This window comes from Hyperolius riggenbachi, chromosome 1 (assembly GCF_040937935.1).
Source record: "Hyperolius riggenbachi isolate aHypRig1 chromosome 1, aHypRig1.pri, whole genome shotgun sequence".
In the NCBI taxonomy this organism is placed as follows: Eukaryota; Metazoa; Chordata; class Amphibia; order Anura; family Hyperoliidae; genus Hyperolius; species Hyperolius riggenbachi.
The window spans coordinates 589,734,765-589,761,009 of NC_090646.1; the positions used below are offsets into that span (position 1 = coordinate 589,734,765).

Consider the following 26,245-nt stretch of genomic DNA (forward strand, 5'->3'; position numbering starts at 1 on the left):
AAATTTCAGCAGCAACTGGTCTGAGTGTATTAACCTTCCTGGCGGTCAATTAAATCCGCCAGGGAGGCAGAGCAGCACTATTTTTTAAATTTTTTTTTTAAAATCCTGTAGCTAGCCTAGCGCTAGCTACATGATAGCCGCTGAGCAGCGGCATCCCCCCACCCCCTCCAATCAGGCCCATCAGGAAATCCCGTTCTGAACGGATTTCCATTAGGGCTTCCCCCGTCGCCATGGCGACGGGCGCAATGACGTCACCGACGTCAGAGGGAGTCCCGATCCACCCCTCAGCGCTGCCTGGCACTGATTGGCCAGGCAGCGCACGGGGTCTCGGGGGGGGGGCACCCTCTAACGTGGCGGGTAGCCGCGAATCGGTGCGGAGGCGATCGTAGGTAACACGCAGCTAGCAAAGTGCTAGTTGCGGGTATAAAAAAGAATTATGCAAATCGGCCCAGCGGGGCCTGAGAAATCCTCTGCAGCGACTTACCACGTGCCCAGCAAGGGGTTACTGTTAAAGAGGTTAAAGAGAACCCGAGGTGGGTTTGAAGAATATTATCTGCATACAGAGGCTGGATCTGCCTATACAGCCCAGCCTGTTGCTATCCCAAACCCCCCTAAGGTCCCCCTGCACTCTGCAATCCCTCATAAATCACAGCCACGCTGCTGACAAACAGCTTGTCAGAGCTGGCTGTGTTTATCTCTATAGTGTCAGTCTGCTGCTCTCCCCGCCTCCTGCAGAACTCCAGTCCCCGCCTGCATCCCTTCCCTCCCTGCTGATTGGAAGGAAGGGACGGGGGCAGGGACCGGAGCTATGCAGGAGGCGGGGGAGCAGCTGAGACTGACACTACAGATGTAAACACAGCCTCACAGCACAGCTGTGATTTATGAGGGATTGCAGAGTGCAGGGGGACCAGCCTCTGTATGCAGATAACATTCTTTAAACACACCGCGGGTTCTCTTTAAGTGATAAAGATGCTAATCCTGCAATCAAAACTTGCAAAACTTTTTCTGTTGTTATGGTTTGGAGTTATCACATACCTTAGGAGCACTGGCCCTAGTGCCAAAGAGTTGAATGCTGGGAGTACTTTTTATCTAATATATTCCTCCTCTTCCACTATTTCCTTATCTAGCTGCTTATCAGAAACACCCTCTGATTACTTGTGTTTACAAGCAAGGCTGAGGTGACTCAGCGATTGGATGTGTAAATAAAAAAAAAATAGACAGTGCAGTTCCTAGTATACACCTCAGTGGGAGTGTCTGAAGACTCTGACAGGAAGGCAGCTAATGAATACACAATGAGCAAGATAAAGGAGGGGGGAAAACAAGAGTCATGGAGGATATGATGTCAGCATTAGTTTGGCAAGATGGCCACTGCCTTGAATAGGATTTTCTGCTCTTCCTTTATAAAATTCACAGGAATTATTACGTGGATAGCACAATACATCTGTTATGTAAGTAGAAGTAGTATTTATCTACTTATATATGTGTTTTTTTATTTCTAGGTTAGCATGGGTGTCGCTTGTTCTTTAAGCCATACCATTATGCCTCGTACATACATACAATTTTGACTGGCCAATTTTACTACTTCCATGTAGTATGAGAGCTAACCTATTCAACCTGTTCTTTGTATTCAATTTCTGTTGGCCCTGATACTACATGCAGGTGGTAAAATTGATCAGTGATTGGCCAATTAAAATTGGATGTGTGTATGCACCCTTAACCAGAATGCGACAGTAAGAACCTGCTCTTAAATGCAAATTTTACCCATACTCATACAACTCATTCCACATAAACTTAAAGGGAACACGAGGTGAGAGGGATTTGCAGGCTGCCATATTTATTTCCTTGTAAACAATGCCAGTTGCCTGGTAGCCCTGTTGATCTTTTGACATGTGTTGGAGTCAAAACCCTGGAACAACCATATGGCTAATCCAGTAAAAGTCAGAGTAAATGATCTGCTGCATGCTTGTTCAGAGTCTATGGGTAAAAAGCATTAGAGACACAGGATCAGCAGGGCTGCCTGGCAACTGGTATTGTTTAAAAGGAAATAAATACGGCAACCTCCACATCCCTCCCGTCTTGGGTTCCCTTTAGGGGCCCATTTCCTCTGGTGCGGTGCGATTCCGTTTCAGAAAACTTGAAAATGAATTTGCATGCAAATTTGTATGCGTTTGCATGCTCATTTTTTTGCATGTTTGTAAATATGCAAATTTAACCATGTCAGTGCCTGTGTGCTTTTACATTGATTTGAAGCGAAAACGTACAGGAACTTGCATGCGTTTTCCTATTAATTACATTACAGGTGAATCGCACACTAGCCTTGCGGTGTGCGAAATCTGATGTCTCTGCTGTGCAGATTTTTTCGGTACAGTCCACCACACAGAATTTCTGACAAGTGGAAACAGGCCCATTGATTAATATTGGTTATGTGAATCAGCATGCAGATTCGCTCTAGTGGAAAGGGCCCTAACAAGTTAAGTAGCTTTTTTCCCCCTTTTTTGCAGCAAGTGTTCGCATATATATTTGTTCACCATTGGGGTAGTTTTGAAATCTCCTGCTCGCTGCATTTTACTTAAAGCCCCCCCCCCCCCCCCAAAGAAAAACAACAACATCAACAAACAAATTCCACTAAGGACAACGGCAGAGCACTGAAAGAGTGCATTGTTAAATGTAGCATTTTTTTCTTTTGTTGTTGTTTTTCCATTTATTAGATTAACATTAAAAATATGTTTTATAAAAGGATATTTTCCCAGTTAGGAAAAAAAATCTAATTGAAAATGTGTTTGGAGCTCCACCTGGTGGCATCACTGTCAAATACAAGAGAGGCAATATTTGCTGGAGAGCAGTGAAGGTACAATGCAGAAAGTTGCCAGTTACCAAGTCTAGTCTTTGGTAGAGATCAGGCACTCTGACTCTTCATGTAAAATTCTGACTGTAGTAGGAAACCTGAGACAAATAGCGTCTTAAGATTTGTACTTACCTGGGGCTTTCTTCAGGCTGTTCAGTCCCTCCCCGTCTTCCCGGGCTGCCTGGTACTTTGGCAAATTTGTGCTTCATCGCGCATGCGAGGCCAGGCTGTGTTCTGCGGCTGCGCAGTATTACTACAGCGCAGCCACCAGGAGTGCAACGGGGGCATGCGCAATGAAGCACAGCTTTGCCAACATACCAAGTCTTTCAGCTGGGGACCAGAGCGGCCCGGGTAGACGGTGAGGGGTCGAACAGCTTGAAGGGGACTAGAGAAGGCCCCAGGTAAGTATAAATCCTGAGACATTATTTGTCTCAGGTACACTGTAAACTGGATTGCCTCCACCTGCATTTAGAGGCCACTATACAAACATCATGCAGTTTAGCTCTTATAGTGTAATAATTATTACTGTGCATTTATACTGCTTTGACATCTTCTGCACTGCTTTTATATTGTATATAGTCATTTATTATTATTATTTTATTATTATTTAGTATTTATATTGCGCCGACATATTACGCAGCGCTGTACAATATATATATATATATATATATATATATATATATATATATATATATATATATATCTTGTCACTAACTGTCCCTCAAAGTAGCTCACAGTCTAATCCCTGCCATTGCCATATGTCTATATTATGTAGTGTAAGTACTGTAGTCTAGGGCCAATTTTTTAGGGGGAGCCAATTAACTTATCCGTATGTTTTTGGAATGTGGGAGGAAACCGGAGTGCCCGGAGGAAACCCACACAGACACTGAGAGAACATACAAACTCTTTGCAGATAGTGCCCTGGCTGGGATTCCAACCAGGGACCCAGCGCTGCAAGGCGAGAGAGCTAATCACTACGCCACCGTGCTGCCCAGTCATGATACTGACTGTCCCTCAAAGGGACAGTAATTGTCTTACGTTACTATTGTAGTCTAAGCCCAATTTTTGGGTGACTCACTTAAAGAGAAACTCCAATCAAGAATTTAACTTTATCCCAATCAGTAGCTGATACCCCCTTTTACATGAAAAATATATTGCATTTCACAAACAGACCATCAGGGGGCGCTGTATGACTGATTTTGTGCTGAAACCCCTCCCTCGAGAAGCTCTGAGTACCACGGTACTCTGGGCAAACTGCCACAATGTAACAAGCTTCACAGACAGGAAATGGCTGTTTAGAGCTGTCTGTAACAGCCAAAACTGCTAGCAGCAGCTATATAACCTGCCCACAGTAAAAATGTCACCATGTAATAAATGTCAGAATGTGAATAAGGGATTTAAAAGATTTTACAATGAGCAAACACTGACTAAATCATTTATACATAATTATAGTAAAAATGAAGCACTTTTTTTATTACATTATTTTCACTGGAGTTCCTCTTTAACTTATCTGTGTGTTTTAGAAAGTGGGAAGAAACCGGAGTAACCAGTAACTCCCGCAAAACTGAACTAGGAACCTAGTGTTGCAAGACGAGAGTGTTATCCACTTTGTCACCATGAGATTACATGGTCCCAAATTCTTCCTTTGATATGTTGTCCCCTTCCACTAGACATCAATGAGATGCTGATCTGCCATGCAGATGCACTGCTGTTGCAAGCTACATATAGCCTGGATATCAAATGCAGCTGCTATTTGGACTGGCCCAATTACAAACTACGGTACATACAAATTACAACAATATTTGAATCAACTCAGAAAATAAGCATCTCAGTGATCAAGTCTGCCTTCCACCAGTGCAAGTTCTGGTCAATCAGATGCAAATAATTCTAAAGTACAAAAGAGACGGCACACCACTGGCTGCAAATAGTTGCTGTGTATTGCAGGTGCATAATTCCTTATGCACCCGATGAAGGACCTGCGTGTCCGTAACATGTAAAGCTCTTGTTCCGCAATACACAGCAACTATTTGCAGGCAGTGGTGAGCTGTCTCTTTTGTACTTCTGGTCTCTCCCAGGACCGTTTGAGCAATCCGGTTGAGGCTTGGCACCGGCAGCTTACCAAGTTTCCTACACCTGAACAACTGTCTCCTTGGCAACACATTTGTGGTTGGCAAATAATGCGGAGTTGATGCAAGGATTAGGAAATTCTGTATGCACATATATGCAGCTTGAAAAATAATTAATTGAAGCCAAATTGGGATTAGATGCCGGTCTACAAGATGGATACATCGACTTAAAATGTGTCTGTTGCTACGTATGACCACTTTGTTCACTCGCTCTGTCACCCCCTTCCCCCCGATGGGGTGACAGAGTGAATGAACAAAGTGGTAATACGGTGTTCGAGTATAGCGGTTCGCTAAAGATCTGGCATGCCGAATCTTTAGCAGACGTTCTGCAGCCACTGTACACACACTGGTCTGGCTCCCAACTCTCAGCCAGTCGTCGTCATCCACCACAGCTGACTTCAGACCAGTGTGTGTACAAGAGACTTGTAATTATAGGCCAATTTCCATTCTTAAAGGAGTTATCAGGGAAAAAATAATAAAACAAGCGCTACTTACCCGGGGCTTCCTCCAGCCCCAAGCTCCCAGCATGTCCCTCGCCACAGCTCTGCACGCAGCCGTCACCAAAGCTCCAGGTCGGCCTGTACTGCGCCTGCACGAGCGGCGCTGTCAATCACGGCCACATGGTCCGGAGCGGACTGCGCAGGGGCAGTACATCTGCGCCTGCGCAGTCCGCTCCGGTCCACATGGCGGTGATTGACAGCGCCGCTCGCGCAGGCGCAGTACAGGCCGACATGGAGGTTGGCCTGATGTCATTTCCAGGGACGGAGCTGAGGCGATGGACATGCTGGGAGCTTGGGGCTGGAGGAAGCCCAGGGTAAGTAGCACTTGTTTTATTATTTTTTTCCCTGATAACTCCTTTAAAGCAGACCTAAACTCAGAGCTTCCTCTCTGCTCTAAAAGATAAGCAACAGCATGATAACCTTTAAAAAAACAGTAATCATACAAAACCCCTGCATTGTTTGCTTCCTGGTATCCTGGGAGCACAGAAAGGGTTAACCTGCCGTGTTTACATAATAGCTGAAACAACTGCACGGCTTGGCACACCTGATAGCCCTAATTTACACTTGCTGTTTACTTGCTGATGAGGCCTAATCTCTCTAAAGACACACACACACAAGTTCTCAGCCACTATATTTGTTTTCCTTGACTTCAGTGCTAGAGTTTAGGTCCGCTTTAATTCAGACAAAAAAAATATATACAAAACTTTGCTAATAGGTTAAATCCTATTTTGCTTTATGGAGATTTTTTCTTCATGTTGATCAGGTGGGCTTTATCCTTCAGAATCCTGATTCTGCGGCCAACTATAGATCGGTAGAAAACTTACCACTCCTGTAAAAAGAAGGCAGTCGCCAACCAGCCAGAAGCCAGGCTTATTTCAGCATATTTGGGAAGCAAGGCTATAACAACATATTCAATACCAGGATTCAGGAAAAGGCACAGCAGTGAATCTGCACTAGTCCAGTTACAGAATGATTTACCGTACTAACAGCAAGGAACAAGGGTGAGGGCTCAATTCTGATTCTTCTTGACTTGTCTGCAGCTTTTGATACCGCGGATCTCTACTCTACCCACCCACTACTCTAATCCGGTGCCACTTGGTTATGGAGTCCCACAGGGTTCTATGCTATTAACATTACTCCTTGCAGTCTACATGCTCCCAGTGGGCAAAATAGTCCAGAACTATGGCCTAGGATACGATCACCGGCACCCGAATTACACTGCTGTACAGACATAGTAACATTATGTCTATTTCGGCACCTACGTCAGGCGCAGCGTGGGGGCAGAGCATGCGCCGAAATGACCTGCCTCGAGTAAAGGTCCCCTCTGATTTTCACCCATCACCCAAGTAAAAATGGGGGGGGGGGGGACACATTTTATAATCAAACTATTCTATAATAAAGTATATACCGTCCATAAATAAAAAAGGCAAATATTTCTGATAATCATAAGAAAAGTAAACAATGCAGACAGCAAGAATCTACCAGTATAAGCAAGAATGTGATAGTTTATTAATAAACAATTATATAACTTATAACAATATCAAACTCAAATCCTTGCAAAGACCAATCAGAAGATGCAGAAATGACTGGCACTCAATGCTTGCTGGAATTTGCAGTTGGATTAGATTACCGAATAGAATGTGCTCACCACTATGACAGGCATACGTCCAAAATTAAAGAAGAAAAGTAGGTCCGGCACCAGTCTACTGCTTCAGTGAAAATTTTAATCCAACAGGTACAGTAAGGTTAACATTGGAAAGTACAAAAGGACGGCCTGACAGCCGTTTCGCAGGTCACCCCGCTTCGTCAGAGGCCAGTACAATGGGGTACACAGAATGTCTCCTTAAATACATCAAATGACATGCGCAATAACTCACCTCACTCTTTTCTTATTATTTTTCTTACTATTCTTGTTTTCTATGTCTCTGCAAATTATTGTTTAGATGGTTTTGATATATGTAATAACTTATGTTGTTTACAACTTATGGGTATAAGGGGTATGACCCTAGAGAGATGGGTTGCATGATAGGTGGAATAGCAAAAGCAGATGACCCTGATTGGCTGGAATGCCTAATGGACGTACCGGGTTAGGCGTCTTTTGGGGGTCTTTTAACTTCCGCCTCATGGACACATTCTCTCTTGGATATGTTTATCTGATGGGTTTATAGATTGACAACTATACCCACGCCCCTTGTTATAATATGAGGATGACTGCTGTTTGTTTAGATCTAGCCGCACTGGCAGCCTTGGCTGTATTAATGTTTACACCAGGATACGCTGTTTGGAAAGGCGCCCAGCGTACTAGGTTGCCATAGCGACACAGCGTCACCTCACTACCCTCCTGACGTCTGATGCTGGCATTGGATGGAGCTGATGCACGTGACCAGGTTCGGATTGGTGAGGCAAACTCCCGTCCTAATTGGCCGCTTTGATGATAGGCGTGCCCGGAACAGGCGGATCCGACCTGGTGGCGGCGTGCGGCGCTCTGAAGCCAATTAGATGCTAGTGAGGTGAGTTATTGCACATGTCATTTGATGTATTTAAGGAGACATTCTGTGTACCCCATTGTACTGGCCTCTGACGAAGCGGGGTGACCTGCGAAACGGCTGTCAGGCCGTCCTTTTGTACTTTCCAATGTTAACCTTACTGTACCTGTTGGATTAAAATTTTCACTGAAGCAGTAGACTGGTGCCGGACCTACTTTTCTTCTTCAATTTTGGACGTATGCCTGTCATAGTGGTGAGCACATTCTATTCGGTAATCTAATCCAACTGCAAATTCCAGCAAGCATTGAGTGCCAGTCATTTCTGCATCTTCTGATTGGTCTATGTTGAATCTTTATTCCGACTTGAGCACCAATGCAGGCCGTGGGCATAAGTGGGGAATGTTTACCGGATGCACCTGCAAGTGGGGTAAATCTGGGCCCTACAGCTGTCCAGGCGGGAAGATCTGACTGGAAAACTTTCCTGACGGAAACTTTTCTTCTTCAATTTTGGTCAAATCCTTGCAAGTAAATCATAAATAAAACAAATGACTTGCTTAGAGCTTGTATAAGTGTAAAGGGCAGCTCCGGGCCGAATCTGTAAAAAGCCTTTGGAGACAACAAGGTATGTATTCAGCTCCTCTATAGCAGATACAGGATTGGTAGATCCCCTGTTGTCAATGTCGGGTGCAATTCTCAGCACTGTGACAGTTTAATGATCACCACTAGTCTCTAGCTCTTGGCACAGGAGCCCTAATGGCCCCCACACGTGCTGATATCAAAGTTAGATTTCTGGTTCATTCCTTCCAAGTGCCCTGGGTATCAATAGTTACTGGTAACAATGCTTATTTCTATATGAGCTAATGTATGTTTCAATGGGTTTACTTTTGAGTGAGTTGCCACTTAACCATGCGGTTCTTTTGATGGCAGTTCAATTGCTTTCAATAACAAGCGATCACATCTAGTAGGAAACTGCAGGCTTAAAAGTGTACCCGAGGTGGTTAAAAACAAACTTTGATCCATACCTAAGAGTGGAAGCCACTAGATCCTGCAGAGGCTTCCCTCGTGTTCCTGGCCCCCAGCGCTTAGGTGCGCAGACAGAACATATCTGACAAGAGCTTGTTGGTATGTTCTCGTGGCTGTGCTCCCCACCATGCAAGAGCGTGGCCATACTGCACAAGTATGGCCGTGCCTACACTATACACCGGTGGCTCCGTGCTACAGCACAAGTATGGCCGTGCCTACACTATACACCGGTGGCTCCGTGCTACAGCACAAGTATGGCCGTGCCTACACTATACACCGGTGGCTCCGTGCTACAGCACAAGTATGGCCGTGCCTACACTATACACCGGTGGCTCCGTGCTACAGCACAAGTATGGCCGTGCCTACACTATACACCGGTGGCTCCGTGCTCCAGCACAAGTATGGCCGTGCCTACACTATACACCGGTGGCTCCGTGCTACAGCACAAGTATGGCCGTGCCTACACTATACACCGGTGGCTCCGTGCTACTGCACAGGCACAGCCCCACTTGCACAGTTCAAGATCTTAAAGAGACTCTGAAGCCTCTTTAAAATCAAGTTTTTATTTTAAAAAGCTCTTAAGCATGTTTGCTCTAACTAAAACGCAGCATCCCCGCGGCTGAAAACTAAACTAATCCCCCCAAACTCCCTGGGGCACACTGCGGGGAGCGCCTCCGTGAGAGGCAGAGCTTTCAGCTGCAGCTCTGCCTCTACACGCATCTATCAGCCCGTATCTCCGCCCGCCTCAGTCTTCCCTCACTGAGAGGGGCGGGGGAGAGGTGGAGATACGCGCTGATAGACACGCATGGAGGCAGAGCAGCAGCTGAAAACTCTGCCTCCTACAGCAGCAAAATCCACGACCAAGAAAGTCGTGGATTTTGCGGGGGAGAGTTGGGGGGATTTAGTTAGATTTCAGCTGCTAGGATGCTGGGTTTTAGTTAGGGCAAACATACTTAAGAGGTTTTTAAAATAAAAACTTGATTTTAAAGAGGCTTCAGAGTCTCTGAAGTCTCCTAAAATCCCACTTTTTATTCAATATTTCACTTCAGCACTTTCAGCTCTGCTAAAACGCCACATCCCGCTGCAGAAAGCTGTTTGCAACCCCCCAAATCCCCGTGGGAAAATGCAGGGAGCGCTTCCTCATAGAGGCAGAGCTTTGGGCTGCAGCTCTGCCTCCATGCAAGCCAATCCCCACCTTTCCGTCTTCCTTCACTGAGAGGGGCGGGGAGAGGCGTAGATTCCACGGTGAATGACGTGAATGGAGGCAGAGCTGCAGCTCAAAGCTCTGCCTCCCCGGGCAGCAAGATCCACGACCAAGAAAGTCGTGGATTTTTGTCCGGCATTTGGGGGGGTTTGCAAACAGCTTTCTGCAGCTCGATGCGGCGTTTTAGCAGAGCTGAAATATTGAATAAAAAGTGGGATTTTAGGAGACTTCAGAATCTCTTTAAAGGGGGTCCCGGGTAGTGGCAGTGGTCTTCAGGAGGAGGTGGAAGCTTCTGGAGGATCCAGAGGCTTCCCTCTTCTTAGGCAAGTATCTCGTTTTTTGTTTTAATCCACCTAGGGGTCTCTTTAATGACACCGAAGCGAAAAAAAAACATATATAATGAATTGTATGTGCAGTACGGATAACGAATAGAACTTTAGTAGCAAAGAAAAGAGTCTAATTTTTATTTTCAGTTATATAGTTTTTTTTTTATATAATATTGCATCATTCTGTCATATGTGCAGTTTACAAACCACACTCTGTATTTTAAACTACAAAACAGAGCAGAGCTAATGACCCTTTAAACTGTCCTGCAGTAAAACCTTATCTCAACTGGTCTCTCACTGTTTCTTGGTTGTTCAAGTGCTTCAGAAAACTGCAAGTTGGGTTGGAGAGCTCAGAGAAGCTCTTTTGCATAGATAATAACTGAAGTTTCTAAACTCTTCCTGTACTGGAAACAATAGGAGACTCATATTGCTACTAATGTTCTATTTCTTAGCTGTACTACACATACATTGCATTATTTCATATGTTTATTTTCACTTCAGATTCCCTATAATGAGGAGGTGTTGACAACCAGAGGATACAGTGGTGATGTATGCGAGGATTGCAGCAATGGAGTCTGCCTCTGTTACTGCTCCATCAGATGAAGACAAATGAGGGGATCTGTGTGCGCAGGCAGTGCCACAGAGGACATGAGTATACATATCTTTCTCCACAGAGTTCTTGTTCTTAATACCGTATATATACTGGCGTATAACGCGACTGGGCGTATAAGACGACCACCAACTTCTCCAGTTACAATATAGAGGTTGGGGTATACTCGCCGTATAAGACTACCCCAGTAGGGAGGGTGCTGGGTGTCGGGCTGTGCTGTAATTACCTAATGGTGCAGTCTTCTGGTGAAAAGAAAAGTAGATTGCGCTCTCTGTTTAAAAAAAAAAAAAAAAAAAAAGACTTGCTGGAATAGTTTCTTGCAGGTAGCAGTGTGGCTTCCGGGGTCACCTGACTGGTGACGTGTGCGCTCCACAATACAGCTCGTCAATCTCTTCCTGCGTGAGTGTCATCAGCGGAGCGCACACGTCACCAGTCAGGTGACCCCCGGAAGCCGCACTGCTACCCGCACGAGCGGCTGCTCGCAAAAATCTATTACAGCAAGTCTTTTTTTTTTTTTTTTTTAAACAGAGAGCGCAATCTACTTTTCTATTCACCAGAAGACTGCACGATTAGGTAATTACAGCACAGCCTGACACCCGGCACCGTCCCTACTTTTTTTGTAGATTTTATACGCAAGTATATACGGTAATATTTTCCCAGAATTCTAATTAACCCTTTAACTGACTGGACAAATGCCAAATACATATTTATAAAATTCTGACCTAAGATATAATTAGTGCAATTAACATGTCCCTACCAGCATGCGCACCTCTGAATGAGTGCTCAGTATACTGAACTGGCAGCGCATGCACTTTGCACACAGGGCCCTGCAAGAGCCCAAAAAAAGGCAAACAGTGAGGCCCCCAAAATCTGGGGACAGCTTACCTGAGGGATATGAAGGCTGCCATATTTATTTCCTTTGAGGGCTCGTTCACACTTAGGGCGTTTTTGCCCTTTTTTCCAAGCACCGGCAATTTTGAAAATCGCCCTAAAAAAACTTGTGTAATGATTCCCTATGAGAGTTCACATCTGAGCGGTTCGTTTCTGATCCGCTCAACAAAGCGCTGCCTGTACCATTTTCTGAGCGTTTTTGCTCAATGGAAGGTATAGGGAAATCGCAAATTTCCCCAGCGCTTTTAAGAATAAATACATTGGGCTCGATTCACGAAGCGGTGCTAACCCAGTTAGAGACTTTAGGCATGATAACCATGGCATCACGCTGGTGAAAAGCCAGTTTAGGCGTGATAAGTTTAGATAAGTTTAGATATCGCGCAAAGTCCCGCACGCAAAGCAGCGCCATTAAACTCTATGCGAAGTGCACCAGACTTTGCTAGCGCAAAACTTTTGATCAGCTGTGCACTGCGGTGCTAACCCAGTTGGTGCTATAGTTATCACGCCTAAACTTATCACACCTAAAGGGCTTTTCACCAGCGTGCTAACTGTTAGCACCGCTTTGTGAATCAAGCCCATTGTATTTATTCTTTTCCGGGTCAAAGAGTTCATTCCCTGGCTTGCGTCAAGAAGTGAAAAAAACAAATCACTCTGCAAAAACGCTTTGAAAAGCACTTTATACAAAATCACAGCGCACAGCTAAGCACCGAGGTAGAAAAAAAAGAATCGAAAATCGCTGCCGTCAGCGATTTCGATTTTAGTTGTGAACAAAGCCTGAAACAATACAAGGGAATACAAATGTCTGCCTCCATATCCTTCTCACCTCAGGTTCTCTTTAACGGATTTCCAGTTGTGGCTCACCCCACACACAATATGGCTAGATTTTTTTTTTTAATGGACCTAAACCCAATTCAGAAAAAGGAACTGAAACCTATAGGGCTGGATTAGCTAATTTCTTCCTACTGACAGTTTACTAAAATAAGCCTTGTGGGAGCCCTGGTGGATCCACATCACACAATTCAGTCAGATGGGTCTGGATATCTTGATCCTGCCCCGTCACATAACTGTACTTCAGTCTCTGCACTAGCGCAGGTGCTGGAAGGTGACATCATTGGTGGACATGAGGGCACGTCCAGGCAGTGGAAATACAAGAGAGGACAGGGCACCTAAAGGCTCACAGCTGGCTTCTTATTTTATTAAACAGTCAGCAGAGGAGATGCAGCAAATAATGCAGGCTGGCTGTTTATGGTTTTTAGATCTGCTTCAATATAAATTGGGCTTCTATCCCCTAGACCAGTGCTGTCCAACTTTGTGGACATGGAGGGCCAAGCTCCTGGGAATCTTGGTCTACAGGGGGCGGAGCAGCAAAGTCCTGGCTTTAGGGGCGGAGCCAAGAAGAGAGAAAGGGGTGGGGATGGCAGAAGTAGTGAAAGGAAGGGGAGTGACACAACAAACAGAAAGGCCGCAGCAAGAGCTCTCGCGGCCAGGTTGCGGCCCGTGGGCTGCTAGTTGGACAGTGCAGTTACTGCCCTAGACTAAATGGCAATCCAAACATACTGACCCACATAGAGAGGTATTTCCACTGCCAAGCTCAATGCATAAAACAAAACAATAAATGCAAGAAAACAGTCATATTTCCAACCACCATTCGTTATACCAAATTCCAACAAGCACTGGAGCTAAATGTATAAATCGTGAAGAAAAAGAAATGGTCTGCGTTGCTCACAGTGACCACACACCCTGCCCAGGATGGCTCCAACACTGGCTAGAAAATGAAAGGAAACATTTTTGTAATGGACTACGAAGGTACTTTTCTTTCCTCTAGTGCTTATACAAAAGGCCCATAGTTCTCCATTGCTGCAACATCTACTTTCTCTCAGCTGGTTGGCTCCGTTCCAATGACTACTCCACTATGAGCTGCGTTCATTACTGAGGGCATCCACTCTCTTAAAGTCTCTGTATCTGGTAAACAAAAAACTGGTCGGCAAAGTTCATAAGCTACTGGGGAATAGTAATAAAGTGTTACGGCAAAGCCCTTGATCTCCTTGGAGAACTGGACTCCTTTATTTTTGTTATTTTGCAACAAATGCCTGAACATGTCTAAGGTTAGTCCATTGAAATACTTTGACACGATTTGCACAGGATCGTTGGCATGCATGGCAATTCTCTGCTGTATGATCAACTTCTTCATGGTGAGTATCCTGTTCTTTTGCCGTAACACTTGTTTCTGCAGGGTGTTCTTTTTCCTTCTCAAATTGACGAGAACAGGATCCACCTTTGGAGTTTGGACCACCTCCTTGGTGGAAATAGCAGAATAGGAGTGCTCCACGGCAGTTCCAACCTCTGAAAGTGCTGCAGGTCTCTCCGATGGTGCCTTGGTAGGAACACTTGAAGTTGATGGGACATTCTCTATCTTTTTCTGAGGTTTCTTCACAAGCTCTTTTCTCACGCAGACACCATCGATAATTGAGGGAACGGCATCCAGGCGCAGGTAAGGATATGAAGCTCCTGGGCGTAACATGTAATCCTCTTCAGTAAAATGATCGCTACATAACCTACTGTAAATCGATGGCTTCCACTTGTCACGTCGAATGACCGCAAGCCATTTTGCAAGATACTCAGGATTTTTCATGGGGAACCTACAATAAATAAATACAAAATGTCAATAAAAATCCCAGGAACTGCTTAAAAGACTACTGTAGGGGGAAAAAGAGTTGAACTTACCTGGGGCTTCTAACGGTTCCCCGCAGACGACCTGTGGCTGTGCAACCACTCACCGATGCTCCGGTCCCTGCCTCCTGTTCACTTCTGGAATTTCCGACTTTAAAAGTCAGAAAACAACTGCGCCTGTGCGGCCGCGTCTTCACTCCTCCTGACGTCAATGGGAGTGTACTGCGCAGACGCAGACCGTACTGGGCCTGCACTGTATACTCCTGCAGACGTCAGAGGGTGTGAGGACGCGGCCACGCAGGCGCAGTGCTTTTCCGACTTTAAAGTCGGAAATTCCAGAAATGAACTGGAGGAGGGGACCGGAGAATCGGTGAGTGGCTGCACAGGCACTGGATGTCTGTGGGGGACTGTTAGAATCCCCAGGTAAGTTCAACTCTTTTTCCCCCCCACAGTACTCCTTTAAAAAGTAGTGTGATACTAAAAGCTGAAACAAAGATTTTCACAGCAAACATACCTAATGTGAGTATACAGTATTAAAGTCTAAAAAGTCAAACTAAAAAGATGTCTGTGAATACTTTTGGTTCTATCCGAGCTGTGTACTCCTGGGAAACGCATTAAAAATCCATTTTTGAATCTTACATCATAAAAGTACCGTAATACAGACTCGGTCATCAAGCAATCAAATATCGGCAACAGAGCAGACCTTTCTATTGGCCCCCTAATACAGCACCATTTCAAAAGACAGAAGTTGCAATTCCGTGCAAAACATAAAAAAGAAAGAAATAACAGAATGTGCTAATATACAAAATATAGCATACACTGGAACTATTATTCCTATTTCCACTCTGAGCTATGTAAGTGCCAAAGCCAGTTCCAGGCTTGACCCAGAGTTGAGCTTGGCAAATAAAATGTTTCTGATTCACACCTTACAGCCCATCCAAACTTCTTTGGAAACGAGCTGTTTATTAGTAACGTACTGTGAAACTGATTTTTATTCAAACCTATCATAGCACCCCTATGTAGAAGGTGAACGTAGGTGTGAAAGGGTTAGCAGATGCACAGAGATAATTTCCCATCTTCTAGCAACAACAGCAATAGCAAAATATGAAAAACTTACAATTATTGGAATTAAAGGGAATCTAAAGTGAAAATAAACTTATGATATAAAGATTTGTATGTGTAGTACAGATAAGAAATAAAACATTAGCAGCAGAGATAAGAGTCTAATATTGTTTCCAGTTCAGGAAGAGTTAAGAAACTCTAGTTTTCTATGCAAAAGAGCTTCACTGAGCTCTCCGACTTTCAGGCTGGTTGCACACATGGCTGTGCGTGAAAGGTCGCGTTTTCTGTCATGTGCGTTTTTTTGTGTGTGCATTTTTAGTGAGTTTTTTTTGAGTTCTAGCATTTTGCGTGCGTCTTTACACGTTTGCTGTTTGCATATACAAAACGCATATGAATTTTGTATGCGTTTTCCTATTACGTTTTGTGCAAATCACTAGGAATACAACAAGGCGGAAATACATCAGAAAACAATAAAAAAAACCGCATATAAAAATGCATGAAAAACGTATACAAATCACATTACATTGCGTTACCATTCACTTTCATTATGTGCGGTTTTGAAAATTATGCACCAAAACCAGCATTTTTAAAAACGCATGTTTGAAAACGCAAATTCGTTTTTATATGCGGCCCATTGACTACCGTTGCAGCCAAAAACGCTGCATTTCTGCTAAGAGTGTTCCTAGCTTCAAAGTCACAGAGAGCTCTGTCTTCTGAAGCTTATTATCTCAAGCGTCTGTCACTGTATTTTGTTTTTTTCTGCCGAGGAAAACTAAAAAGGTCATTAGCCTGTTCTGTGAAATCATTTAGAATGCTGAGAGTAGTGTGTAAACTACAAATATTAGAGAATGATGCAATGTTATAAAAAAAAAAAAAAAAAAACACTATATAACTGAAAATATTTTCTTTGCTACTAATGTTCTATTGATTATCCATACTACACAACCAATTCATTACATCATATTTTTTTTTCCGCTTCAGTGTCACTTTAATTGTATTACAGTTAGGGCTGTGTAGTTGGAGTCAAGGAGTCAGAGCAATTTTTGGTACTTGGAGTTTTGGTTTAATAAAACTAAGGAGTCAGATGATTTCTGTACTAACTTCACAGCCCTGGTAAGTATTAGACCAAGGAGTTGGACTCGGGGAGTTGGAGGTTTCATAAACGAAGGAGTTGGATGATTTTTGTACAAACTCCACTGACCTAATTAATGCTATACTCAATGTCTAAGTTTATTACCGCTGCATAAAATATAAATATTACCAAATCATGTTAATTCAGAAAGATATAGCATTAAATACCTGAAAAAGTGTTTGCCGCATCCTTTTGATAAGCGATTCTTACAACCATATGCAGCACAGACAGTCATTCTTTTTTGGTATGCAATCCAAAACCTAGAGGAGACAACATAAGATATTTTATTTAAATAATAATCCTTGCAAACATCTTACAATGTTAATTCGTGCAATGGGCCTGACACACTAAAGCTTAGTAAGTAAGGCTGCTATAGCAAGTATGCAAAATGGTACACCTGGCTGAGGCCATGATTTTCACGATTTACCATAATAATGTGATATGCTCATAAGTGAGCTGGTGCAGTAAGAGACAACCCTGAAAATGCCTGCCAGCTCAGTTACCACTGAACTTTCCCAGGTGCTGAACATGGTCAGCTTGAGGAAACAAGAAGAATACTAGGGTTGCCCACAGAGCTATACTACCCTCCTCCCCCTTCCCCCAAAAAAACCCAACACATACCAATTCTACCAGCACTGCTAGGCCTGTCAGCAGTTGGGGGGGGGGCGCTGCAAGCACAGTGCCAAGTGCTTATGGGGGTCCAGGACAGTGATCTGCAAACTTGGGTCTCCAACTGTTAAGTAACTACAAGTCCCACAGTGCATTGCAGGAGTCTGACAGCCACAGTCATGATTCATAAAGGAAAATGCATTGTGGGACTTGTAGTAACTTAACAGCTGGAGAGCCAGGGCTGCAGGTCTTTGGACAACCCCTGGATGGGGTGGGGGATGGCAATGAAGAGTGAGGGGTTATGGAACAATATGATTTCCATAATAACAGACCACTAAGATGGAGATCTCTGACCAAACTAATGTGTATAGACATGAAATACAGAAGGGGAAACCGAGAGCTCAATATAGTGTAGTAAGTACTAAAATGTAGTTTTATCACAAATAAAATAGCGTGACTCACAAAGGTGGGTTACCTCATAGGCAACCACTGTATAGGCTGGTGTGGGGAATAAACCCACCCTGCTCGGGTTTTAAAGTCACCCTCTGAATCGGGAAATAAGGGTAACACTTCTCCACCATGGCTGGACAATAAACAATGCAATGATGATACCTTTTCGGGACCACGTGCATTAGATTCTACGCCTGATGCGGCGTAGAATCTACGCCGGCCCGCAATTTCCGCTCCCGACGCGATCGTGCGCACCCGGAGGGGGAGATTAAGCTGTCATATGACAGCCGACATCTCCCCCGAGTGATCAGCAGCCATCGCGTATGGCTGCTGATCACGTGATCACTACGATCGCCGTCGGATCGCAGTGATCACATTAACAGTGGCGGCGGCAGGGAGGAAAAGAAGGGGATCCACTCACCTCCCTGCCGTTCCCACGACGATCGGCACCCCCCTCCGCTCTGGCCGGCATCTCACGGAGCGTCTGACGTCAGCGCCGGGTCCCGGCTTGATGACGTCATCAAGCCGCGACCCGGAACTGATCGTCAGACAGAACGGAGATGCCGGCTGGAGAAGAGGGTCCTGTGCGGCTCATCGCTGGAGCCCGGAAGGTAAGTGAAGGCTGCTGGCAGAAGGGGGGGCCCAGGCCACCATGGGAGGAAACAAATCCTGGCAGCCACAGACGGGATCCGGCCGCCTGACCCCCCCCCCCCCCCCCAAACGCGCTCACCCCCTTACCGCGCAAAATGCCTGGTCCTTAAGGGGGGGGTAGGTGGCCGGTCCCGAAAAGGTTAGAAGTCCTGATTGTCATAAACAGAGGCGCCAACAACAAAAATACATGAAAAAAATATTTTTTGAAAAAGAGAGTTAGTGGTGGACTTATCTAGAGTGACGAGATTTTTGTAGGCTCAACCTGGGACGGGGGAATTGTGGGGGGGGGGGGCGGCGAAAAATAGGGGGTGCGGCGCGCCGAAAAAAATGTGGTGCCTGCAGCGCGCGTGAAAATGGGCGTGGCCATGACATTCTATGGCCGGAGCTAACGTAATGATGCAACAGCGAGGCATAAGAAAGCAGTGTTTACGCCGTGATGTGGTCAAACGTGGATTCACATCATAGGTGTGCAGAAACTGTGTGATGCTATTTAATAGTATGCCATAACCCCAAAGCAGCAAACACAGCCAACTATGACCATTAAATAATAAATGCAGCAACAGTTACCCCAGACACCACAAAATAAACGCATTGCGGGCAACATTTCAGCACAAAATAAACGCATTGCGGGCAACATGTCAGCATAAAATAAACGCAATGGGGGCAAACATGTCAGTACAAGATAAACGCAATGGGGGCAAACATGTCAGTACAAGATAAACGCAATGGGGGCAAACATGTCAGTACAAGATAAACGCAATGGGGGCAAACATGTCAGTACAAGATAAACGCACTGCGGGCAAACATGTCAGTACAAGATAAATGCACTGCGGGCAAACATGTCAGTACAAGATAAATGCACTGCGGGCAAACATGTCAGTACAAGATAAATGCACTGCGGGCAAACATGTCAGTACAAGATAAACGCACTGCGGGCAAACACTTCACCTGCAAGAAAAAGCATTTACTCACCTGTCAGAAGACGTCCCCTCACGCAGCCGGCCTCTGGTGTGTGCAGCTCCCCCTGGCCTGGACAATCTTCAATCTCCCGCTCAGCCTCTCACAGGCAGAGCAGGGCTACGGCAAGATGGCGTCCGGAGGCGGAGCCCTGTACTGGAGACACAAATAGTCTCCAATACAGGGCTCCGCCTCCGGACGCCATCTTCCCGTAGCCCTGCTCTGCCTGTGCCTGCCGGAGGAGGACATTGCAGGCTGGAGCGGGGCTGCGGGGAATGAACTAGCGCAGCGTCTAGTTCATTGTACGGTGGCCAGAGTCCCGAGGCCGGGACGTCCCGCTGCTAAAAGCGGGACGTTTCCCGGGACCTCATGCAGCCTGGGACAGCTCCCCCCGAAGGCGGGACGCGTCCCGGGTAAAGCGGGACGTATGGTCACTGTAACTTATCTCCATGTATATGACACAGATTTCAAAAACTGCTGTATTCAGAAAATAAGCAGGGGAGTCATGCAAAATGCATGTCAAGTGGAGTTTTATTGTCTGAATACAGCAGTTTTTGAAATAGTCTAATCTCATTATAGTAAACTCTGATATAGTAAACTAATGTCCAGGTCCCAGCCAAGCAGCATTATAAGCAGGGCTGTTAGAGTATAGAAAACAGAACAGGCACAGCAATATTCTAGCAGCAGTTGGCAAGTGACAGTGTTAGTAAGCAGCTATGGTTGACATTCAGAGGTATCAGACAGGGTAGTTTCATTCCAGGATATGCGTGCTCAAGCCAGGAAGGTATAGAATGATCAGACATATGGTAAAAAGAAGACAGGCTGGCACTTGCAAGGTTCCAAAGCGTAAAAGCAGCTTTATTCCATCCAGCTGACAATCTTCAGATATGCATATCATTAGTTACAAATATAAAACGTTTCCTACGACCGTTTCGCTCCTTGAGCGTCTTCAGAGGCTGCTGCGCAGCAGCCTCTGAAGACGCTCAAGGAGCGAAACGGTCATTAGGCGACCCCACAGCCATCTACAGAAGGGTAGGAAACATTTTATATTTGTAACTAATGATATGCATATCTGAAGATTGTCAGCCGGATGGAATAAAGCTGCTTTTACGCTTTGGAACCTTGCAAGTGCCAGCCTGTCTTCTTTTTTCCATATGTATAAGCAGGGCTGTGGAGTCGGTCCAAAAATCCACCGACTCCGACTCCTCAGTTTAGGATTCCACCGACTCCGACTCCTCTAATTTGCATATTACAATTTTGTTGATTAAAAGTATGTAACATGAAATTCGTCTCTTAACTGCCAACGCACAGGAATTTTACAAGACAACTGAAGTGAGAAGGATATGTAGACTACTATATTTATTCCCTTTAGACTAAAACTAGTCCTTGGTAAGAGTACTTGTAAAAGGTACAAACCGGAACAAAGAACATCTATCAGGCCCTAGGCAATGTAAGTGTGGGTACATGTAAGAATGATGTGCAGGTACTCTGCAGGGGAATGAGGAGATTGTAAACAGACAACACCTCTGTGTTCAATGTGCACAGCATTCTCAGTGGATTCCCTGCAGCTCTGTGGGGAGTGCATATGTAGAGTATAGTACTAGTGTGTAACAAAGTAAACCTGAGACAGATGAAATTAAAGTTTGATACATACCTGGGGCTTCCTCCAGCCGCCTTCAGGATAATCAGTCACTCGTTGTCCTCCTCCACCACCTGGATCTTCTGCTATGAGTCCAGGTACTTGAGCCAGTCGGGCGTAGTGCGCATGCACACACTCCGCCGACAGGAGCATACTACACCTGTGCAGCACTATTGCGCAGGTGCAGAATGTTCCTTGCTGTGGGAGCGGCATGCGGCCGGACAGCGCTGACTGGCTGAATTACCAGGACTCATAGCAGAAGATCCGGGTGGTGGAGGACAGCGAGGGACTGATTAGCATGAAGGGGGCTGGAGGAAGCCCCAGGTATGTATAAAACTTTACTTTTTATCCGTCTCAGTTACCCTTTAATTTGTAGTCACCAAACCAAATTTTAACAACATATCAAATTATTTGATTTCATCAGCAAAGGGAGTGCATATATTTGCATAAATCAGCATCAATGCAGAATTATTTCCATCTCATTGACCATCTCTATTAGTGACACAGCTACACATCAGGCTTTATTCTTACAGCATAGATGTTATTTAGTATATATAAGAGATTCCTGTGTACACATCATATATACAGTCACAATCAGATATGTATATCTGACCTTAAAAATACGGGGACTGCTTTATTGAAGCAGCACAAGTAACTCATTTTGATTGGTTTATTTCATTTTTGTGGACTAAGCACAGCTATTACTGCATATATATATACATTATTTTTAATGACTATTATCTGAGAAATAGAACATTTTATCATATTTTCTATTTTAATTACAGTTACAAATTCATTAGGAGTCGGAGTCGGTGCATTTTTTCCCGACTCCGACTCCAGGCACCCAAAATTGCACGACTCCGACTCCACAGCCCTGATTATAAGCATATGGGATTAATGCCTAGTATAGAAAACTCTGTGGATAACCTCAAAAGCACCAGTCGGTGAGACCTATGCTTCCTGTGTAAGCTTTCGCCATCCCTCCCCTCCCAAAAGGCATCACTTGTTCACTAGTCCCAAAAAGAAAGACCCTATTCTAGTTTAGGAGACAGAGCAGGAAACCTCATAAGGAAATTCCGCTAACGGGATTGGGTGGTCAGCACCCTCTTGAACTTCTAGATTTCAGAAATGTAACAAACAATGCCCCACACTATTTAGCCAATCACAACACTTCGCTCTGTAAAGGGCGCTATGACTGAGAACTGTTCTCTAAGAGGTTTCCTGCTGGGTCCCCTAAACCAAGGCTTCCCAACCCTGTCCTCAAGCACACCCAGCAGTGCATGTTTTGTGGAAATCCACAAAGGAAGTTAATCAGTGCCACTGAGAAACTAATTACCAGGGATGCTTGCCGAGGTTAATCCTTCAAGCCGGAAGGAGGAAGTGCGCCATTAAGGAAAATTGGATACTTACCTGCCAGTAATTTTCCTTTCCAGATGTATCCATGGCAGCACGATAGGGTTAAGTCCCGCCCACTTCACCCCATAGGACCAATGATGCATAAATTAAATCCTTAGAGCGTCCCTCCCCAGTCTTGTAACTCGGAATCACCGAATCTAGGGAGGGAGCCTCGTGCTGCCATGGATACATCTGGAAAGGAAAATTACCGGCAGGGAAGCATCCAATTTTCCTTATTCCATATGTCTCCATGGCAGCACGATAGGGAAATAACTAGTCAATAAAAACATCGGGAGGGATGAGGTGCAATTCAGAAGTTTTAATGAGTTTCACACAAAATTTACAGTATTTATATTCAATACGTTAGTACCAAATTGTGCAAAGGAATTCACAGCTGGATCTACTCTGTAGTGTTTCATAAAAGTGTTTAGAGAACTCCAATTTGCGGCCTGGCAAATTTTCTCAGGTGACACCTTTGTGAATGCTGCCCAGGAGGCAGCCATGCCCCTAGTCGAGTGGGCACAGACCTGTTCCGGGGGTATTAAGCCACGTATCTTGTAAGCTTCCTGGATGGTCCTGACTAACCAGTGTGCTATTGTTCTGGATGATGCTGAGAGACCTTTCCTGTACTCAGATGCTATTATAAAAAGTCTCTCTGATTTTCTGAAAGTAGCTGTTCTTGAAATGTACTCTTTCAAGATAGTTCCCACATCTAACGGATGTGGGGTTGTGCTATCCTCCTTCCAGAATGTAGGTAGAGTACAGTCCTGGTTAAAATGATACAAAGAGGCCACCTTAGGAATGAAGTGTTGGATTGGCCTAAGGACCACTCTGTCTGGAAAGAACGTTAAGGATGGTTCCTCCACACCTAAGGCCTGGAGTTCAGACACTCGCCTGGCCGATGAGATAGCCACCAGGAATACAGCTTTGTAGGACAGATGTATTAAGTCACAGTCCGCTAGAGGTGTAAATGGCGGCCCTGATAGAACCTCCAGTACAAGGGGTAAATCCCACTTAGGGAAGAAAGTCTTTGTAGGAGGCCTTTGTTTCATTACTCCTCAAAGAAATTGTATCACCAAGGGGTGTAGGGCCCACCTGTAGTCGGTGAGTGCAGATAAAGCTGATACCTGAACCTTTAAAGTGTGGTACCCCAAACCTTTGTCCAATCCTGTCTGTAGAAATTGTAAAATCTCCTTGATCTGTGGCTTCAACGGATCAAGCTGCAGTTGATTCATAAAGGTTATAAATCTATACCAGACATTATGGTAAAATAACCTAGTAGAAGGTTTACGGGCTTTCAGGATAGTCTTAATAACTGCCTCTGAGAACCCTAGGGCTTCAAGTTTCTGCCTTTCAAAATCCACACCGCTAGTTCCAGTCTGCCTGGCCCTGGGTGAAGAATTGGACCCTGATGTAGAAGGTTGTGGCATTGTGGTAGTCTCAGAGGTTCCTCTGACCTGAGTTGCCATAGCAGTGGGAACCAAGGTCTCCTTGGCCAGAAGGGAATTACTGCTATCAGGGTGACCGATTCTTTCAGTAGCCTTAGGAGTAAGCGATGGATTAACGGGATTGGGGGAAACACATATCCCACCTTGAAGTTCCACTCCGCTAATAGAGTGTCTGTTTCTACAGCATCTCTGGACTGCCATCTGGACATAAAGGTTTTGCACTTTGTATTCTTCGGTGTCGCCATCAGATCCACCTCTGGTATAGCTATCTGGCTGCAGATCATTTGAAAGATGTTGTCGTTGAGGGTCCACTCGTTGTTGTCTAAACGGTGTCTGCTGAGGTAGTCTGCTTCTGTGTTCTCCAGCCCCGGAATGTAGGTTGCAGACAGGCTTAGGAGATAGTTGTCCGCTAGCTTGAATATTGGGGCCACCTCCTGCAGAAGGCTCCTTGATCTCGTTCCACCCTGTTTGGAGACGTACGGCACCGCTGTACGGTTGTCCATACGTAATAACACTCGCTTCCCTCTGAGGAAAGGCTTGAATTTCTGAAGGACTAAATAAACCGCTCTGATTTCTAGGATGTTCGCAGGGAGACTTGCATCTTTCTGCCCCCAGGCACCTTGTACAACCTGTTGCAACAGGTGCCCTCCCCAACCTGTCTGACTGGCAACTGTGGTTACTATGACTGGAGAGGGTTGGCAGATTAGTAACGAGATAGCAAGATTCGTCCTGTCTGTCCACCAGAGCAGACTGTTCCTCATTCGGTGCGTTACTAATATATCCTGTGTTAACCTCCTGCTGTACCACTGGTTCAGGAACCCTGTCTGCCATTCCCTGCAGTGCCATTGGGCCCATCTGACCATTGGGATTGTCGAGGTCATTGTTCCGAGAAGACTTAAACATTGAGTTGCTGTTGTTGTTGACAAACAAATCATATTGCGTACCTTTTTAGAATGAGTTTTTCCTGTTTCTCTGGCGGGAAGCTTATGGTATTTGCCTGAGTCTGGAACAAAGCACCTAAAAATATGATTTGTCTTGATGGTGTTAGCTGACTCTTCCTGGTGTTGATCTTCCAGCCGAAGATGTCTAATTGATGTAGTAGCATCTGTCTCTGTAACAGTAATTGTTGCTTGTCCTAACCTAACAGTAGTAAATCGTCCAGGTAGTGGAATAATCTGAGCCCCTTTAATCTTAGAATTTCCACTAATGACAACAGGAGAGAAAGTTCTCTCGGCGGTACAGATGCCGAACGCTAGGCAACGGAATTGAAAGTGGCGGTTGCCGACCGCAAACCTGAGAAATTTCTGGTGGTGGGGATGAATCATGACGTGAAGATAGGCGTCCTCTAGGTCTATCGAGAGGGCCCAATTGTTCTTCATAATTACATTTGTGATAGTCTGTAATGTATCCATTTTGTATTTTTTTTAGACTGATATGTCTGTTCAACCTTCTTAAGTCCATCACCGGACGTAAGTCTCCCAATTTCTTCTTTACGAAGAACAGGGGTGAATAGACACCTCTGCCTCTTTCCTTCTGAGGAACCTGTATAATTGCATTCTTGTTCAACAAATCCTGAATATATTCCATCAAGATATGTCTTTTTTCCTGAGAGACTGGAATCTTTGTGGCTTTGAATATCTGTGGTGGTCTTGTCGTGAACTTCCACCGACGACCTAGCTTTACTGTCTGTACCACCCAAGGGTCCTTGATGGCGTCCGCCCAGACATCGGCAAAGCCCTGAAGCCGTCCGCCTACTGGCAATGTCTAGGCGGTCCGACCATCAAAAAGACTTCTGCTGGTTGGAACCTTGGCAGGTCTTTTTCTATTTATTGAGTCTTTGCAGAGTTGCTTGCGAGCTTTGCCAATTACGTCTAAAGCCTCCCGTTGGCCTGTAACCTGTAGTGGATCTAAATCTATTTTGCTGATACATAGGTCTTTGTGTCAAGTTCGGCTTTCTGCCTTTGCGATCTTGGGGAATCCTTCCCGATCGTCCTCCCGTTATCCTTTTGATGGCGGTCTCCAATTCCTGACCGAACAGATTCTTTCCATCATAAGGGATCTTGCACCAGTCCTGTCTAGATACCTGATCAGCAGACCAGTGCTTAAGCCATAGGGCTCTTTTAGAGACTACAGAATGCAGCATTAATCTGGAGGAACATCGGAGAACGTCAACTGCTGCTTCACCGATAAAATCGGCAGTAAGCTTAAAGTCATCTAATGCT

At 45.0% G+C, this 26,245-nt stretch overlaps 2 protein-coding genes across 6 annotated transcripts in view; one reads left to right on the top strand and one right to left on the bottom strand.

The window, feature by feature from the left end:
• Positions 1-11,704: 11,704 nt before the first annotated feature.
• On the bottom strand, positions 11,705-18,428 carry LOC137527894 (THAP domain-containing protein 1-like). Of its 3 annotated transcripts, none has more exons than XM_068248955.1 (3): positions 18,355-18,428; positions 17,042-17,134; positions 11,705-14,649 (listed from the first exon to the last, which is right to left on the bottom strand). In XM_068248955.1, exons 2-3 carry the CDS (start codon positions 17,107-17,109, stop codon positions 13,887-13,889), a joined length of 831 nt encoding a protein of 276 aa, XP_068105056.1. In that variant the 5' UTR covers positions 17,110-17,134; positions 18,355-18,428; the 3' UTR covers positions 11,705-13,886. The 3 variants fall into 3 exon arrangements, with proteins under 3 accessions (XP_068105056.1, XP_068105047.1, XP_068105063.1); XM_068248946.1 differs by lacking the exon at positions 18,355-18,428 and adding an exon at positions 17,959-18,338; XM_068248962.1 differs by lacking the exon at positions 18,355-18,428 and adding an exon at positions 17,946-18,337.
• Positions 18,429-18,464: 36 nt separating this feature from the next.
• Positions 18,465-26,245, top strand: part of AGGF1 (angiogenic factor with G-patch and FHA domains 1) — a 105,740-nt gene continuing 97,959 nt past the window's right edge. For all 3 annotated transcript variants that reach the window (XM_068248923.1, XM_068248915.1, XM_068248933.1), the window contains exon 1: positions 18,465-18,544. In XM_068248923.1, the coding sequence (XP_068105024.1) occupies positions 18,494-18,544 (51 nt within the window). In that variant the 5' untranslated portion in view covers positions 18,465-18,493. The remainder of the gene's footprint in view (positions 18,545-26,245) is intronic.